General features: G+C 37.2%; 1 protein-coding gene across 1 annotated transcript; it reads right to left on the bottom strand.

Moving 5' to 3' along the window:
* Nucleotides 1-348: 348 nt before the first annotated feature.
* On the bottom strand, nucleotides 349-19848 carry rab12 (RAB12, member RAS oncogene family). The gene is made up of 6 exons (XM_003225674.4): nucleotides 19484-19848; nucleotides 11692-11752; nucleotides 5491-5629; nucleotides 4549-4638; nucleotides 3246-3350; nucleotides 349-2554 (listed from the first exon to the last, which is right to left on the bottom strand). The coding sequence occupies exons 1-6, from the start codon at nucleotides 19749-19751 to the stop codon at nucleotides 2441-2443; spliced, it is 777 nt and encodes a 258-aa protein (XP_003225722.1). The 5' UTR covers nucleotides 19752-19848; the 3' UTR covers nucleotides 349-2440.
* Between the last annotated feature and the right edge of the window lie 202 nt (nucleotides 19849-20050).

Here is a 20050-nt window from a genome sequence, read left to right as displayed (position 1 = left end):
TAAAAATCTGGCAGAAGCTGTTAATAGTATGCACACCTTTCCTCATGTACAGTATCAAGACAATATGTAGATCAGGGACTAATATCATCCCTTTCTCCCAGCTATGCATTACAAATAAATTTTTGACAAAGAAACTATTGTTCATAGCTAGGACCATCATTTCCCTCCCTTTTTGGTTAGTCTAACACAGACCTTGGAAACAACTGAGATATGTAATTCCACTGAACAATATGTTCAACACTTTTAATGTTTTTGAATAATCTAAAATTCATATGGGGAGAATAAACTCCTTTAATGGATGTACAAGATGAAATAGATTATGTTAAGATATAAACATTTCTCTCAAACTCTTTTCTTACATTTTATTTAAGAACTGAAGGCAAAAAACCAGATGTTTTTAAATACAGGAAAATCACCTAAATGCTTGTAAGGTTTAAACGTACTATTCATAAGTTGTTTTCACTGTTATTGCCCACAGCATTATAACAAGTCCTACCAGTGCTACAAAAATGGCAAACTTCATCTGGTCAGTACTATAGAAAGCCACATGATAATCTGTGTGAAGATTGACACTTGTATAGGCACATTGTGGTAGCAGAAATACATTTCAATTGTGCATCTTTTATTAGTTGAAACTGTATGATCCAAAAGAGGTATTCCAAGATCAAGATCAACTAACTGTACATTTAAACTACAACCAATGATTTAACATTTTAATACTGCACAGGACCCTGAAGACAAGACATCAGGAAAGTCAGTGGAGCACACTGACAGTCACACAAATTGCTCTGCATACATGACAGAGACTTGGGCAGTGAAAGGTAAAAGCAGCAATTTGGTTATTAAAATCCAGTGGTCCTATTTCATAGTCCACAAGTCACTAATGCTTCCATGAAGCCCACTGGGATATTGCAGCAAGCAAGTCTTATATAATAAGTTTGATTAGGGCTGCAGTCATTGATTTATCAAGAATCTCACTGAATTTGAGTAATTATACTATAAATCGACATATCCATTTAGAAAGTTAAAATATCTAGAATTTTTCCCCTCATAATGTATCTTCCTTTTTTGGCCAACCATTGCTATTTGGAATTCTAATAAGAGATGCAGTTTCATTGTCATTCATAAATACAAAATTTTATTGGCACGTCATTAGTTGAAAACGACAATGCTTTTCATTACCACAACATTTAGGACACATCAAGTTATTCAAATACGTAGCTACTGGTTTACCACAGCTAGACTATACAGTGCAGTTTTAATAAAAGATATACCAAAAGAGATATGGTTCACAAACTCATTCAGACAAAAAGTTTTTAGCACAGCATATTTGATGGGAATAAGCTTACCTATTAGAAAAACTATATGTAACAGAAGTCATCTTCCCATATTTGTCAGACAAATAAACATATATATTCTTCAATAGAGGAAAATGTTTTGTCCTAAAAATGATTTTAAAAGAATTTGTCTAGGGCAGCAGCAGTGTTGTTCTTTTAAAAAATATTGTTTTTTTAAAATAAGTTGCAAATATATCTCTGTTTTATACAGAACCTGATTGCTAGCTAATCTGTGTTTGAGGAAAACAACTCTGCATGGTGGCAATTTTTCTTTTTTAAAAACTGCACAGAATGCATCACCTCAGTACACATAAACATGACCTATCATAAAGAATAATAAAGGAGTTTTGCAGATAACATTTGCCTGTGTGTTTAGGACTGGATATGCTGAACTCTAGTGGTACACAATCCCCATTCATTTCAGTAAAGTTTGCACAGAACTGCATGGGAAAGCTCCAATGAACTGAATGGATTGCATCAGAATCTAGTGTTTTAAAATCTCAGGATGCAATCTTTTGCACCCTTATGTAGAAGTTAATTCCCTAGGTCTCAACAACCACAACAGGACTTAGTACTGAGTAAACACGCACAAGATTGTGCTGTCAGTAATTTTATGATGCTGTAGTAAACATGATCTTTTGTGGGAGACAATGCTGCTCAAGAAAGCATTATTACACGTAAATCTAAATTTTAAAAACCATCTTAAGAAAAGCTAGCAAAGCACCATATACTAGAAGAGATCTGGTTTTATATCAAATACTATTACAACATTTATGTTCAGAATAAGTATGGATTTAATTTCTTACATTCTAGGATTGGGAGTGCTGTATTTCCCAGCCAAATGTACAATATTTATAGTGCTGGGGGAGAAGAGTGAAAAAACACTTGGGAGAAGGTCAACGCTTAACCAGTTAACAGCCGATTCCTACCCAGGTTTGCATATTTGCATATTTACAAAGTAGTGTGTAGCTCTGACTCTGAATCAAAGTGCAACAAGGAACTGCCACATGATTGTAGTGCAGAGTAGTACAGGTGCTGCTTTCCTTTCCTTTCCTTTTTTCTTTCCTCCCGCTCATGGCTTCCACTCTGGACAAAGCAGCAAGTCAGCAACAGCGGACATGAGGTCTTGGAGGAGGCAGTTCTGGTGGAATTTCTGGTTCTGGTTGTAAAGACAGGATGCTGTTGGACAATTCATTTCTTATTACATCCAAAGGCATCTTGAAAAGAAAAGAAACCCAGTGTAAATAATATCCGATGCAGAATTCTACAATATATTATTTAGTTAAATCTATAAAGGTATAAATACAAACTATTTTCATAACTTCGCATACATTCAGATTTTAGTGGATAAACAATATGAATTTGTTTTAAATCAGGTCTTTACATGTAAAGGTTCACAGGTAAACATTTTTTCACATAACAGTGAATTTATTGTAATAACAAAATGTAGCAATCAGTTACGTTGCAAATTATAATTTATGGAGATTATTTTTATGATTGTAGCCACCATGCTTTCATGAATTTATTATTCACAGATTGTTCGTCACGTGTGCCTTACAGCAAATAATGCAATCATCAACTAAAGTCAATGTAAATCATCAACTAAAGTACAGCTCCTCTTCCCTATCAGTGAAATGAACAAAAAAAATTTTAGCGACTACATTGAGGCATGTTCCTATGGCAACATTAAGTACTAAAACTGAAACAAGCCGTGCAGCAGAGTATCCTTCTGATGAACTGTCTGCTGTATTATGGTAACTTAAGAATAAGTAAAGAAATCAGTGAGCAGTACTTTAAAACCGTCAGGATTTTGAGGACGCAATCCTATATGCAGAAGAACCACTGAACTCAATGGTTCTTGCTTATGAGTGTAGGGTATAGGACATTGTAAGTATAGAAACACTTTACCTTTTTAAGGATGTCATCAACTAGTTTCAGAAATATTTCATCAACATTAAAATTATCCTTGGCACTAGCTTCACAAAACCGCATCCCAGTTATCTGCTGAGTAAACTAATAGGGAGAAGAAAAAAAGATGGTAAGAAGCTTTTGGCCTTGCTCAATGTGATTGCTTTTAGCCAAAATGTGATTGCTTTTGGGGAGTTAGGGCAGGACAGAAATAAAGTCTCATTCATTCATTCTACAACAACTTAAATCAAGTGATCTATTTACCTACTCATTAGGACAAAAATGAAAAGCAAAAGTTGCTATAAATAAATGACTATAAATTCTGTGAACATCATTCGGTAAATTATCCTATTTGCTACTATTTCGGACAAGGTTGGAGTCCATGTGTCTTTTAGATGTTTTTGTTGTTTACTGTTCCAAGAATGAATGGTTGATGTTATTGAAGAAGTACTGGGCATAGATTTCTAATGTTTATCTTGACTAGGGTTTACAAAGCTATAGAGGTATTGCAGTGTTAAAGAGTTGGGCTTCTGCAAATGTTTTCTTTTCATACACTAAAGATATCTTTCATGCATCACTTTTACATTTGGAGCAGTAATCTGGATTAAAAGTGTCAGGCCATATATGAAAGTAGTGCAGGAAATATTCCTGTGGTTTTTTCTTGTCTGACTCTGTGTGACAGAGGTTGAATTCCAACTAATAAAACCCAGGGCTGGTCTGATCCTTAAGATTTGATTATTACCCTGTTCCGAAGTTGTAAATGCTGTGTGTGTGAACTGCATTGTAACTGTGTTTCTGTATACATGAAACTGTTTTGAAACGAGATATATGCAATGGGTTTTTCAACTACAGGTTCTGACAAGGAAGGGGATTTCTCAGACTAGTTCATCTTAGTTCCAGAGGTCCCCAATATTTCAACAATGTCTGCATGGTCAAGGCTTCTTTGATTTGGGCAACTGCACCATCCTATTTCAAATGACTGCAAACATGCTGGTTAACAATGGAAATATGCTCAGGTACCACATGTATTATTGAAACCACATGATCCAAGATAGATTTTTACAGAAGCCAACTCTCAGGTCTTCTGAAAAGGTGAACATCAAGAATTATCAGATAAAAAAGAAATAATAGATTTAATATGAAATTCTACACAAAGGAAACAATTTTCAAGAAATGTATCAAGTAAATAATACGTGAAAAGTAGGAAAGCTAGCCCAATCAAATGTTAACAAACAACCCAATCAAATGTTAAGCTTCTGTGATCTACCCCAGAGTGACTTGTGTTTCAATTCATTTAACCTACTTTTTCTCCCTGTTGTCGGCTAATTTCTCTGTCCACTTCACAGTCTAACTTATTTCCAACCAGTAGAAGCTCTGCATCTTCTGAGGCATACTATGGGAAAAAGACAAACAAAAGTATAAAATGTCCCCAGGCGATAAGCTTCGATTTTAGATTTTATGCTGTAATGAAGTTATACAATAATTATATTATATAATTATAATATATATTTAAACCACAGGTTATAACAAATTACTGTATTTTCTGTTCATTTTCCATTTCGTCTACTATTTCACAGTATATACATTATTTTTGTTTCATCTTAGAATTGTTGAAGGTTTTCACAACTGGAATCACTAGGGTGTTATGGTTTCTGGGCTGTGTTTTAGCAGCCTTTTCTTCTGTCGTTTCACCTGCATCTGTGGCTGGAAGTTTCAGAGGATATGAAGATGCTAGCCACAGATGCAGGTGAAACATCAAGAGAAAATGCTGCCAGAACACGACTATACAACCTGGAAACCACACAACACCCCAGTGATCTTAGAATTGTTGGCTTGCTTACCAACTATAACAGATATTGTATAACTTTAAGAAAGGATCAGGACAGAATATATTCATAGTAGTCAACAACATCTATAGTAATCAAGATGTGTGGTAGGACCCCCCCCCCCCCAAATATGTTTTGGGCTATTTCCCCATAAGACCCCATTAGTGGCCATCTCAGCTGGGGCATATAGGCTGTTTCAAGACAAAACATCTAGAGGACACCAGGTTATCAATCTTCACCCCTTGTAAGTATAAAGCAGTTTGGAAATGTTAAATACTCAGAAGTCTAAAAAGCAGGTTACATTTTTTCAGGATTTTACTCTTAAGAATATGCTGCCAGAAACAAGTCCAACATTAGTACTGGTTTAAGTATAAAATCAACCAAATCAATGCTGCTTATTTTAAGAAACTGAGCCTTACCTTATCAATCATTTTCATCCATTTAGGCAAATCATCAAACGTCTCCTTCTTTGTGATATCATACACCAATATAATTCCCTTGGCACTTCTGTAGTAAGCTGAGGTAATGCTGTTGAATCTTTCCTGGCCTGCTGTGTCCCTAAGAAGTAGCAGCAAATAATAACTTGACTACTTAAGCAAAACATCACAGGTCTTTATGGCAAGAAATATGTGAAATCTGTATCTGCTTTTACCTTAAAAATTGACCTGATGCACAAAGACAGACCTCATCATTTGTATCAAGGACTGTAGATGGCAAAGATATATACACTATTGCCAAGGGTCCAAAACAAAATTCCAGTTTGTGAACGTACATGACAAACCCCATATAATAGAACATTCTTGCCAGTTTAAAACCTGTAACCCAAATCAGATTGAGTACCTTGGTAGGGGAAAGATGGGTATGAATTGAATGAATGAATGAATACATACATACATACTGTGTTTCCCCAAAAATAAGATATCCCCATAAAATAAGACCTAGTAGAAATTTGGGGGGATTGTCTAATATAAGACACCCCCCGAAAGTAAGACCTAGGCGGCCCTTCCTCTCCTTCCCGGGCGGCGAAGGCGCTCTCTTTCGCCACCCGGGAAGGAGAGGAGGGGTCCCTTCCTCTCCTTCCCGGGTGCAAAGGCTCTCTTTCGCTCCTTCTCCTGCACACCGCTGCCGTGGTGGAGGAGAAGAGAGTGAAGTAAGACCTCCCCCGAAAGTAAGACCTAGGGGGTCTTTAGAGCTAAAAAAATATATAAGACAGTGTCTTATTTTAGGGGAAACACGGTAAAAGAAGAAAAGAATAAATCAAAATAATGCTAGGGCTGCACTAAAAAAACAACTAAATTCAAAAGACTAAGCACAAGAATATAAGACATGAAAAATGTAGATGTGGGGTGATTTCATAAGAGAGACAGAAGGAGTGGTTCCAGTCGGCTAAGTCAGCCAACATAGCATCATTTCCACCTGTCATCTCCTATGGCAATGCAAGACACTGATGTGAGAACAGCAGTTCCATTAATTCACAGCACCAAGCCATACACCTTAGCTTCAAACCTATTTCTTCATAATTCCTATCTATTCAACATAATTTTATATAACATATTTTATATGATGAAGTGGGGGGGGGGGCAGGGGGTTGTTCAATGCCTTAGTATTAGAAACAAATGTCAAACTTCCATTATTTTTACTTTCAACTTCCCCTATAGTGATCTTGTACTGCAACTGGAGAGGTTTATATCCATGAAAACTCACACTAAAATAAAAACCACTTTGTCTTAAAGGCGCTGCTAAATTCCCTTTTTTCTCTCCATCTCCCTTCTTCCTTCCTATAGTGACACTGTCCCTATATGTCCTTCTGTAAGAACAAAGAATGGCTACAAAAATAATAAAAAGCTCCTACTTTCTACAAATTTTCCTTATACGTAGTTAGCAAACTTCTGATCTAACCAGATATATCACTCTCATTCTCTTCCTTATTGTCAGTATAAACAGGAAAAATGCGTATCATTAATGGTAATGAATGCTATTCTCTATACATCGGATCAAATAAACATCACAAATGTCAGAATACCATAAAATCATCTTGTTGTCTACTGATGTACCATGAATTTTATAGGCGTTTTTTACCCAAGGAATACTCAGAGATGGTTGCGCCTATTTCTTCCTCTAAAATGTAATCTATAGCACCTAGTATCCATGGTAGTCTCTCATTCAAGTTACAAGTAAGGCTGATCCTGCTTAGCTTCCAAAATCACACAAGATCTATTTCTTTAGGCCTTTAGGGCATTTTATGACACAAAGGAACTTGAATTACATTGTTTTAGACACTCATGGCTGAATGCAAATTACTGAAAGCTATAAAGACCTGGGAATTCTCCTCTCCACCAGTACATGCTTTCATTGTCTTTCTAAAAGAGAGCTTGATCCAAAGGTGGCTTAAGTCCAGAATTAATATGAGTTGTGTACAATAAACAATAAAAGGCTTCAATGTGATTTAAATATATCTGTTTTCCATGTTTTCCCAATTTCTAATCTTCCAGCACTTGATATAAGTGCTAGAAGATCCTTATTTGACATTATGAAAATGAAGAAGGCTCCTTTACAATGATTTTTGATCTAACATTTGTCTTATCTATTGTAGTATATAATTTTTATTATGCACATAGCAAGCATTGAGGGGGATGTAAGTAGGAAGAAGGTTTAAACCTCCCCATCTATAAGGAATTGCTACCCTGAAGTTCTGACAAAGGGAAGTTGCCACTTATACCAATAAGCAGCTTCCCTCTTGAAGAGGACAGCTTTGTATGTATAGTAGTAAGTACACTGATTTTTGGCACGGGGGAGGGAAGAATAAAACTGCCTTTCAATGCCACACTTCAGCCTGGATTACCTCACCCCAGTATTCAGGAGCTGTCTAAGAAACTGCAGTAGAAAATGTAGGACATAAGTGTGTCAACATACATGCAGCATTCTACGTACATTGCTTTGGATGCTTTTCCCTTTCTACAAATGAAATCTGTGCCTAACAGCACTGAAAAGCAACAGCAGCACCTATCTAACATTTCCAGTTTAGGGAGTCAAAAGTTATGGATAATCCTTAAGCAGAGGATGTATGATATCCAATGCAGGGTCAAAGATAAAGGCTATTCTATAAATCTGTTCATGAAAGATCTTTTTAAAGACAAATCCACTAGATGCATTATGGGCAAACATTACTTTCTACTTAGATAGGGAGAGTAATCAGAGAACCATTTACTCTCTTCTTTACAAAACGTTAAGTTACATAAACATTACTTCTGCACTCATCCTTTCCTTTAATACCACAGATAAACAGGGTCAAAGAGAATATTCTACAAGTTTGTTCAATAGTGAAATGACTTTCATAAGCATTCTGCACTTACAGCTGTACCCATGTTAAATATTACAGTTCCATCAATATTGTGAAATGAGAGGAATCTTGTACTTGTTTCTATTACACAAACAAGCAGAAATTCAGTAACTACATTTTATTCAAGATTTGTGGCCAGAAATCGACAGGATACATTTTCTGATGAAACTGCTTCCAGGAATAAAACTGCAGGTTCATGTGATCTTCTCTCCCTATTTCAACTCTCTATGCACTTTCCCAAAAACATTATCAAACAGCTTTGAAAAATCTCGAGGAATAATTTTAAGCAGTACTAAATTTATGAGAGGTAGAAAATTTTGCTTGCTTTACACTTTAATCAAAACTTTGCCTAGATCGGCAAAATGTTTCTATTCTCTATTACATATATTTCACAATTGGGAAAAAAATGATCACTAAACTCAAACACTTATAATGAAAATGTAAAGAAAACCCCAAGCATACAGGATATAAAAAAGGGAAATATGAACAGCAATACTACCATTCAGTTCTCCTTGACATTCTTGTCACAAAAACATTTAACTCTGAAATAACCCTGGAAGAATTAAATATAAAAGGAATGTCTCAGCAAACACTTTTAATGAGACTGAAGTATGTAGGCATGCTTGACATACAGTACAAACATGATACCTAGGCATTGGTATTTTGTGAGAAAGTCAGAAAAACACAGAAGGGAAATACAAAAGGAAAACCCATTGTTTTAAGTGCCTGAACATTACATGCAGTACAGGCAGCAATACAAACATGTCTGGTCGCTCACCTCTGATGTACCTATACCTTTACCTATACTTTGCATACAAACTCTACTGTGCATTAAAACTTTGTTTGAAGGGGTATCCAGATTTAAAACTTGTGAAGGTTTCCCAAACATTGTAGGGGAAAATTACAAGTTTTCTTTTCAAATAATGATTGCTAGATATTCACAAACTGAAATATCTTGGAAAGTAGTCAAGATGTAGAACTACCAGGTTTGTTTTTATAGCAGCTAGAATGTGATGAAAAGCGTTTGCCAAATTGGCAGCATGGATTCCTTTCAGTCACTGTATAATCCTACCAGATAAAGACGAGTTCCTAGAAAAGTTAAGCAACATTAGCATCTAATTGAAAGTGTTTGTGTATGTCGGAAGATGTATATATTTACAGTACTGAGGTTAAATAATATCTAAATAAAATAAACATTGTGTATCATTTAGGGAAACCATGTTTGCTACATTTATGTCATATGGAATCCTCTTCACCATTAATTCCAATAATAGCAGAAGATTCATATGCACATCTGCTACGTATGTCAATCTAATTCTTCCACTGAAATTAATAAATTAACCCCTGCACAAAGAACTTTGTGTACAATAGAGTACATGGAGAACTAGTGACTGGAAATCATAGCTTTATGCATATGTACAATATTAAGAAACCTCTTATAACATTATTCTTAATGGAATTTACTTTCTTTTCATATGGCAGCATTCACTAGATTAGCCACAATATTCAACTAGGGAATAAAATGAGATTTTAAAAAAACCCAAAGGAGATACCAGTTACAGAGGATAAACAAATTCGGGGCCAGAAGATCATCCTATCAGGAACCCAGTTATGTGTACTGAGCATCCACTGAAATAGGTCAAATGATTTGACCTACTGCAGAACTGCCATGACTTCAAATGCTAAAATGTTTGTGAAACAACAGTTTAAAAGAGCCACAAAACCAGTTAATTTTACTGTCAGATATTGGCACACTGAAAATCTACATTACCTCATGTCAGCTTCAGTAGACCCTTGCTAACCATCATGTTGGCTCAAATACCAACTCTGAGGCCATACGAATCCAGATGGGGACACAGATGAGGAATGAAGTCATGCCAGTAACTTTCAAGTATTAGGTAACGGATGAACGAAAGATGCAACACCAATTAACTCAGATGGAAGCAAGACAAACACATGGTGCGACAAACAGAGTTGATGGTGACCTGCCAAGAGGAGTTAGTAAACTGAATTCACTACATCTATGCAAAAGTTAAATATTACCAGCTTATGCCAGTGATGTCATTCAAACAACCACCAAAGTTTCTTTCCCCACTTCTACTGGCTGTTAGCAAGTCTAGCAGTTGCCAAGCACTAGTACTAATAATAAACTAGGATGAAGCCATCAGGAAATTTGTAGGATTAGGTTCTTGAAAGCACAGCTGGTTTATTCTCTCCCAACAGTAATATGCACTACACTACAATGTATTATCTCATGATACAATAGAAGGGCTCTTAACCTGGGGGTCTGTGGATAGGCTTCAAGGAATCTATGAGCCAGGCACAATATTTTCTTTCTCTTTCTTTGGAAATTGTTTTAAACTTGATGTTAAATGTCTTGTTAAGGTATTGCTTTATTCCAAACAAGTGCAAGGTGTCATGGCACAGTCAGGTCATCTACCGCTACACATCCAAAAGCAATATAGCACACAACCTTACTGACTTGAAGACAAAGGACATGATGCAATATGAATTAAAATCCTGTCTCCAAACGCATTTTTTTTCAGTTGCACTTCTCTAAACCTGGCCACAGTGACTCGAAATACAGTCATGTCTCTTTCTGTTACGTTTTCCAGAATGGCTACAGAAGGAAATGTAAGGACTCTGAGGTGCTACAGAATGTTTCCATGCATTTTTGGGTGAGGTGGGGGTTCTGAGTAATTTTTAGGAAAAATAAGCTGAAAATTGTGTGCTTTTTGTTAAAGGAATACATGAGCAGGGGTTTTTGGAGGATTGATGAGGAGTTTCAGAGTCTACAAAAGTGAGGTTTGGGGACAATACTTTGCCCATCTCTGATTTAAACAGTATTTAATTTCAGAAGAGCTGGAACCTGGAGCAAGATAACTACTAATTTCCTATTAGAAAAATCAACTATCCAGCTGTCTTACTATATTAAAAGTTTTTGCATTTTCATATTAAAATAAATGTCAAAATCTATTTCAGCTTAGAAATTATTAAATTTGGGTGCCTACTTTGTTTGCTTTTTGGGAGCCTTTTTAGCTAAAAGCCAAAGTTAAAACTTCTTTAATAAATGTGCAGGCCATCCACCCTTGTCACTGCTACATTTCAACTTTGCAGCTTATTTTTAAGGCTGTGTGAGGGAGAGAAAAAGCAGCAGCAGAAGGTAGGCAAAAAGTTAACTCAGCTTACAACAGTTAATGATATTAAACAAGTAGACTGAAACCACGCTAAAATGCAAAATGTATAATCAGCATTCTTCAAGTTGCAGTTTTTTACTTACCAAATCTGTAATCTAATTTTCTTTCCTCTTAGCTCTACTGTTTTGATTTTAAAATCAACACCTATAAATAAAATACAATAAATAAAAGAAATGGGATAAGTGGTAAATTAATACATGCATGCTTTAAATTTGTATGTGTTCACGTATAAACAGTCCAAATGGAGGACTTATATTTCAACAAGTGCAAAGGCCTAGCACTTATAATTTTACTCAAACAGTTTGTCCCTACTGCTAGTACGAAGAAAAAAAAACCTACCATACATCTTCCCAGTAGGAACAATATCAGTTTTAACATAATCTTTCTTTATCTGCTACTGTTCTGCTATAACAGTTTAACATCATGGCCAACCTATAAAAGTAAATCTTACCTAATTTCAATACATTTTAGCATGCCCTAAAGTCAAAGGTCACTGATAGATCAAGGAAGATTAACAGTAGTACTCCTGCTGTTTTTCTATCCAGAACACATTAGAGAAACTAAGTCTGGCCTGAAATGATACTGAAATGAAATAATGTGTTTCCTCCAAGAATATATGAAATTGTCCAGCTTCATATGCTCAGTGATATGCCAAATAGCAGTGAGATCTGCAATTCTCACATATTTTGGGTCAAAGGAAGTCCTCAAGGTAGCGGATGTCTTGCCCTGACATAGTCATTTACCACATCCTGGGCCCACCCAATTCTCTTCTGCTAGTTTTTAATAGCCAATATGGACAAGCGTCAACCATACATGTGGTAGAACAGAATAATTCAAGCATCATATCCACGTCATCAAGCTGCAACACCCATAAACTGGTCATAGGAGACCTGATCAGCTGGAGTACTTTACATGCTCAGACTTTGTGTTAATGGTGGTATAAGTTTCCAAACTAATACAGACTACTTTCTCATTGAAGTGTCTAACAAAATTGTCACAGCATGCAGTATTTACAAAACAGTTTGATTCGGTACTTTGCTTTGTAACTATCAGTATCACAGATGCCTATGAAAAACATATTAAGAGGATTATTTAGTTTACATTTCAAGCTAGCACTGATAATTTTTTTTTTTACTGAATGACATCAATTGAATTCTGACAAGGGCAATAACAGGCACAACTCTTACTCCATTTCTCATTATGAAATGACATTTTTCCCATCATGTTTTGATCACAACTTTATAAATACAGGACACTGTTGATTTTTACTAGTTAACAGCTACTGTACCTTGTGTTTTCAATTGGAAGAAATGGCCTAGATCTAAGTGTACGAGATATCCCTCTTTCATTTTTAGTGTTTGGTGCCTGCTTTATTAGCACACCAGTTATTTTAACATGCATCTTAACATATTATTCCTCTTGATCTTTATTTTCTACCCAGAAATATGAATGTCTTGAAAGGAAACTCATTTTTTTTCTTCTTCAAAGCCCTTTCCTAGGGAAAAAAACCTAGGACATTTGAAAATGGAAGAAATGAATCATGGAATGCCATAATAGTAAATAAAATGTTTAAAACAAAACACTTGTGTATTTAATCTCCCAAGTTATTTTTAAAGGCACATTATGTGATCATTACAGTTACTAGCCTTGGCTGACACTATGGAGGACTAAAAAAGACAAAATAATTTTCTCTGTTTTGCTGATATTGATAGTTTATTCTGTTTGTATTACTTTTTCCTATTTTTAAGAAAGTGACAAAAGCAAAGTAGCCCCTTACAGTTCAGGATCTTATGTCTCTATTTGTACCAAGTATACAAATGTATACTTGGTACAAATGCATGCAGATGTTAAAAGGGGAATTCAATTGTGCTAAACAAAATTATTATATACTGAACAAATAAAAGGTTAAAATTAGAAGTCCTGTATTCCTTTCTATGACGAAGAACCACTAAGCATCCACTTCTGCAATCTTTGCTTCCAGTTTCTAAACTTAGCTCACAGATGATTACTAGTAAGTTGCTATTATAAGAAACAAAACAGTGCAATCCTGCACATGTTTACTCAGTATGATTTACTTCTAGGTTCAACAGGATCTACACCCAAGAAGGTAAACATACAACAGTAATCCAAATAATCTGCAGTAATAATACAAGGCCACATTCCGATTTTATTCAAAATGTTAAGTTACAAACTAATCTCAAACTAAATAAAATTTGGGGTATTTACTGGTAACAGTAGGCAAATTCAGAAAGAACCATTATGAGGGAAATGTTAAAAAATAGGTCTAGCCTGTGATTTTAAAGTCCAATTAATGATCCTATTTGGTGTATGCTCTCATAGGTCATTCCTCACTGACCATCCTTGAGATGTGTTTCCAGATTTCTGCTAGTTATACTGGGTGCTTCCACATTTTTGTTTCCTTAAATTGCTTTATTTGTCCATTTGGGAGCTTGAAAATGAATTTAAAGTGTCATTTATAACTTAGAATAAAACTTTGCAGAGCAACTATTTTAAATTTCCAGCTTCATGTTTCTTTGCAACCAAGCACAGTAATATTTCCTGTTTCACAACACAAATTATCACCTTCTCATTAGCTGAGGAAATGCAAAGCATGCCTTTTTCAAATATTTACATGAAAATCATTATCATTGCATTCAGTTAAAAACCTAATCAAATTGTTATTCCTATCAAGTGTACCCACTAAATCAGTGAGAACTTGGTCAGCACTTGTTCCATTGACAGGATGGGTTTACTTTGATTAAGATTAACATCTGCATATAGGACCAAGTAATCTACAATTTTCAATCTTCAAGTGCGGTTAGTACTTAAAGGCTAATGATTTTTCAAATAATGTTTCAGTAAGTTCTATTGCAACCTTCTCTGAAAAATCAATAATGGCAGGCTTGCTGGAAATATGTATAACTGAACATAGTAGAAGTTATTTTTAAGAGAATAGTAATCCCACATTACCTATAAAGAGAACAGAGGTATCACAAGGCATGTTTCTTAAAACTGTATTTGGAACTTAAGAAATCATTCAAAAGATGCTGCCAATGTATTCACATTCTCACTGCCACTACTACTATGTGGATATTCCTCAGAACTTTTCACTGATTCACTTTTACCTTTTTACAGAACAAGTAGAAAAAATTATCATAAAAAGAAGATTAAGGATTATATCTGTGGACCGCTTCACATGTCGCTCCCCCCTGTGAGGCGCCCCATTTGCCTTCCCTCCTTCCATCACTGGGGGAATGGGACAAGGCGCGTTGGTGCCCTTCCTGTCCCTATCAGAGAGGGGAAAGGGCAGCAACACATGACGGAAATAGGTAAAAATGCAGTTAGCTCTGTTGGAGCTACCAGAAAAACACTTATCCAAGTGTGGTGGTCAAGGAAGCGTCTTTCAACACTTCCTTGGCACTTTGGCCATCAATGGAGAAGGGCCTGCCGAGCGTCATGTGATGGCACTCAGCAGGCCTCATCCCCAAAATGCTACAAAGGGGCAATATGCCCCAGTGTGATGAGGTGTTGTGGTAGCAACGGACACAGATTGTGCAGCAATTATAGGAACTTCATCAAAACTGTGTGTGTTTTCTTATGGTTCTTTTCACCCAACATCCTCTTTGAGGTACAGCATAATTCATGGTTCTCCAAACATAAAGACATTATAGATTATTCCATCAGCATGGTACTGGCAGTTTTATTTTCATCCCTCTCCTAGTGCTTGATAACATGGAATCTGCCCACCCCCTTAACTAGGCAGATGTTTTAGTTATTGCCAGCTCAATACAATGATCAATACATTGTTAAGCTAAAATGAAAGTAGCACAGCATCCATATGGATAAAACAGAATTTTACTTACATAACAAAGTAACATTAGTACAGGTCTAATATCCCTGATCTGTAATTTAACATGCTCCAACATCCAAATTGTCTGATGTGAGTGACTGAGATAGCCATAATTTTGTGCATAGTTCATGCACAAAGTCATGAAAAATATAACATTACTTTCAGGCTATGTATATACTGTATGCATAAATGAATTTCATGTTCAGACTTGATTCCCATTTCCAAGAGAGCCCAAGTATATGCAAATATTCCAAAATATGGTGGAGGAGGGGAATCTGAAATCCAAAAAAAATAAGCTCAAGTGTTTTGGAGAAGGGATACTCGACCTCTCACATCCTAAACCCGTTTTGCTAGAGATGTCCGCAATTTGAACAGAATCTGGAATTGTACACAACACTAACCCCAAAGGCACAGCTGTGTTAATTTGGAATATCAGTATGCAAAAAAATTGTAGAACTTTAGAGACTTAAGAGTGTATCTAGTATACAATTAATTGAACTGCCATGGCACAATGCTATGGAATCATGATAGCTGTAGTTTTACAAAGCCTTTAGTCTTCTCTGTGAAAGATTGCTGGTGCCTCACCAAATAACAAATCCCAGGAATCCATAGCATTGAGCCATGGCAGTTGAAGCAGTGTTAAGCTACATTAATTCTACAGTGTAGATGCACCATAGGTGTGAGAAAAAAGTTGGCAGCATAAGCTTTCAAGACTTAAGTCTGAGTCATCTGAGGAAGTAGACTCAGAAGGCATGACACTGTAGAATACAGTTTGACATCACTTTAACTGGATCAATGCTACAGAATTGAATAGTTTGGGATTTACAGCTTGGTGAGGCACCTGCACTCTTTGGCAAGGAAGACTAAATATAGACTTTGTAAAACTACAGCTATCATGATTCCATATCAGAGCCAAGGCACTTAAAGTGGTGTCAAATTGCATTAATCCTACCATGTTGATGTACCCTAAGGCATCTGAGGAAGTAGACTTAGTGTGCAGCTATACTGCAGAATTAATACAATTTGACAATCCATCTCTACCTGCTATGGCTCATAGGAGTTGTAGTTTTAAAATATCTTTTAGCCTCCTATGCCAGAGTGTTGGTATTTCACCAAACTAAAACTCCCACGATTCCTCAGCATTTAGTCTTGGCAATTAAAAGTTGATTCTCCAGTATACAGATGAAGCCTTGGTTCCCACATCTTTTATAATCTTGGCCACTATTTCTATGTATATTTAGCACCATTGGATGCACTTTCAGTCTAGGAAAGCTGATGCTATGGACTTTACTCTCTCAGTTAAGTTTCCAGGATTCATTTACAGTCAAAGTTACAGCTGTGTCCAGGATTTGTTTACAAAAGTTAGGGTACATCTACAGAGTAAAATTAGTGATGTTCGACACCACTTCAACAGCCATGGCTTAATGCTAAGGATTCCTGGGAGTTATAGTCAAAAACACCAGAGTGTTGGTGCCTCACTAAACTATAACTTCCAGGGATCCATAACACTGAGCCATGGTTGTTGAAGTGTAGATGCACCCTAACCACTTTAACTATAATTCCAATGACATTGAGTTAGGTCAGTTAAAGTGGTGTCAAACTGTACTAAACTCTACAGTGTAGCTGCAGGGAAAGTGTACCATACAACTTGTACAATGTCTATTGTTAATTTCACATGCTTTGTTTACTTTTTCACTTTTATGGATTGTTCAGTTACTTGTGTTGAATTTTATTTAAACTGGTTGTTTTATTATCATTGTTTTGATTATTGTTGTGTTATTTACATCTTTGTAAGCCACTCCAAGTCCCCGTGGGGAGATGGTGTGGGGAGTATAGAATCATATACAGTAGAGTCTCACTTATCCAACATAAACGGGCTGGCAGAACGTTGGATAAGCAAATATGTTGGATAATAAGGAGGCATTAAGGAAAAGCCTATTAAACATCAAATTAGGTTATGATTTTACAAATTAAGCACCAAAACATCATGTTATACAACAAATTTGACAGAAAAAGTAGTTCAATACGCAGTAATGTTATGTTGTAATTACTGTACAGTAGAATCTCACTTATCCAACACTCGCTTATCCAACGTTCTGGATTATCCAACGCATTTTTGTAGTCAATGTTTTAAATACATTGTGATATTTTGGTGCTAATTTTGTAATTACAGTAATTACAACATAACATTACTGCGTATTGAACTACTTTTTCTGTCAAATTTGTTGTATAACATGATGTTTTGGTGCTTAATTTGTAAAATCATAACCTATTTTGATGTTTAATAGGCTTTTCCTTAATCTCTCCTTATTATCCAACATATTCACTTATCCAACATTCTGCAGGCCCGTTTACGTTGGATAAGTGAGACTCGACTGTATTTACAAATTTAGCACCAAAATACCATGATATATTGAAAACATTGACTACAAAAATGTGTTGGATAATCCAGAATGTTGGATAAGTGAGTGTTGGATAAGTGAGACTCTACTGTAGTTGAAAGAGACCTTGTGGGCCATCCAGTCAAGAAGCAGGAAAATCGCATTCAAAGCAGCCAGCCCCCAAGAAGCCTCCATCACAGTCCGAGGCAGAGAGTCCCACTGCTGAACAGTGAGGAAGTTCTTCCTAATGTTCAGGTGGAATCTCCTTTGCTGTAGTTTAAAGACATTGCTCCTAATCCTAATATCCAGGGCAGCAAAAAACAAGCTTTCTCCCACCTTCCTATGACTTTCCCCACACATATTTATATATGGTTCTCATTATGTCTCCTCTCAGCCTTCTCTTCTGCAGACTAAACAGTTACAGCTCTTTAAGCCACTCCTCATAGGGCTTGTTCTCCAGACCCTTGATCATTTTAGTTGCCCTCCTCTGGACACTTTCCAGCTTGTCAACAAGCTGGAGATGTGTTGTCAAAGCCTTTCATGGCCAGCATCACTGGATTGCTGTGAGTTTTCTGGGCTGTATGGCCATGTTCCAGAAGCATTCCCTCCTGATGTTTTGTCCATATCTATGGCAGGTATCCTCAGATGTTGTAAGGTATATTGGAAACCACTATGTCAGGCTACACAGAGAAGCCATTGAAATCCACAAACATGTGGACAATTACAACAGAAAGGAGGAAACCATGAAAATGAACAAAATCTGGCTGCCAGTATTTTAAAAAACTCTAAAGTCAGGACAGTAAATAAAGAACAACACTCTGAAAACAGGGGGAATTCCAGACATGAAACAATCAGGGCCAGCTAAAACCTCCCAACAAAGGATTCCCCCAGGCAGTAAGCAGTCAGACCTTGATGCTGAATGGCTGGCTATTCAATGCTAATCATGGTGGTCAACTGAAACAATCACACCTGACTCAAACAGACAATAGTTCTCTCTCTTTAATAATTGGAATAGATGTACAGTAGAGTCTCACTTACCCAAGCCTCACTTATCCAAGTTTCTGGATTATCCAAGTCATTTTTGTAGTCAATGTTTTCAATATATCATGATATTTTGGTGCTAAATTCGGAAATACAGTAATTACAACATAACATTACTGCGTATTGAACTACTTTTTCTGTCAAATTTGTTGTATAACATGATGTTTTGGTGCTTAATTTGCCTTAATTCCTCTTATTATCCAAGATATTTGCTTATCCAAGCAAATTTAGCTTGGATAAGTGAGACGCTACTGTATTTGTTTTTATCAATAGTTATTTCTCCTACCCTGGACGCGCCACAGATATATAAACGCTACTTAATTAGTTTCCAATATATCTCACAACCTCTGAGGATGCTAGTCGTAAATATGGGCAAAACGTCAGGAGAGAATGCTTCTGAAACATGGCCCTACTGCCACAGCAACGCAACTCACAGCAACGCAAGCTGAAGATGGTAACAATAAATAAAGTGATTATTAGTTCATTATTTTTATTATCTGTATCGGGGTCGCTTACAAAACTCTTCCAAGAGGCAGGAAAGAAAAATGGTGGCTGGAAGAAGAGAGCCTCAGAGTCAAGCGAAGCCTAGCGTGCCGGCCCTACCTACGGTGGACTTGCAAGCCTCGCAGAAGGTGTCGTCGGTGAAGCGCTCCATGAGGCTGGTCTTGCCGACGCCCCGCGAGCCGATGATGATGACCTGCAGCTTGAAGTCGGCCGGGCGCGGAGGCTGCTTCCTGCGGCGGGACTGGGGCCCCGAGAGCGACGGGGAGCCCCCGGCCGAGCCCAGGCCGCCCCCTCCTCCGCCCAGGCCCGGCCCCAGCCCCAGCCCCCTCCGCGGCGGCGGCTGCTGTAGCCCAGCGCCCGGCTCCATCCACTCAGGCGGCGGAGGACTGGGCCCCGACCAGGCCCGGCTCTCTCGCCTTCTCCCTCTCGCTCGCTTGTGCGCGCGCGCACTCTCCCCCTCGGCCTGAGCAATGCCCGGATGTCAACGCGGCCAAGGGGAGCAGCGCCCTCTGCAGGAAGGGAGGTCTGTGGCCACAAAGCCTTGCGCTCCAAAGAGAAGATCTTACAAAGGCGCCAAGGCCGTCGGAGAGACAGGCAGAAATCCAACGGGAACAGCCAGTCGTCCCAGTTGGTTCACATCTTTCGGATTCCTGCCAACACAGTTCT

Source organism: Anolis carolinensis, chromosome 4 (assembly GCF_035594765.1).
Source record: "Anolis carolinensis isolate JA03-04 chromosome 4, rAnoCar3.1.pri, whole genome shotgun sequence".
NCBI classification, from domain to species: domain Eukaryota; kingdom Metazoa; phylum Chordata; class Lepidosauria; order Squamata; family Dactyloidae; genus Anolis; species Anolis carolinensis.
Note: the sequence above shows the minus strand (reverse complement) of the source record. Positions and strands in the feature narration are given on the sequence as shown.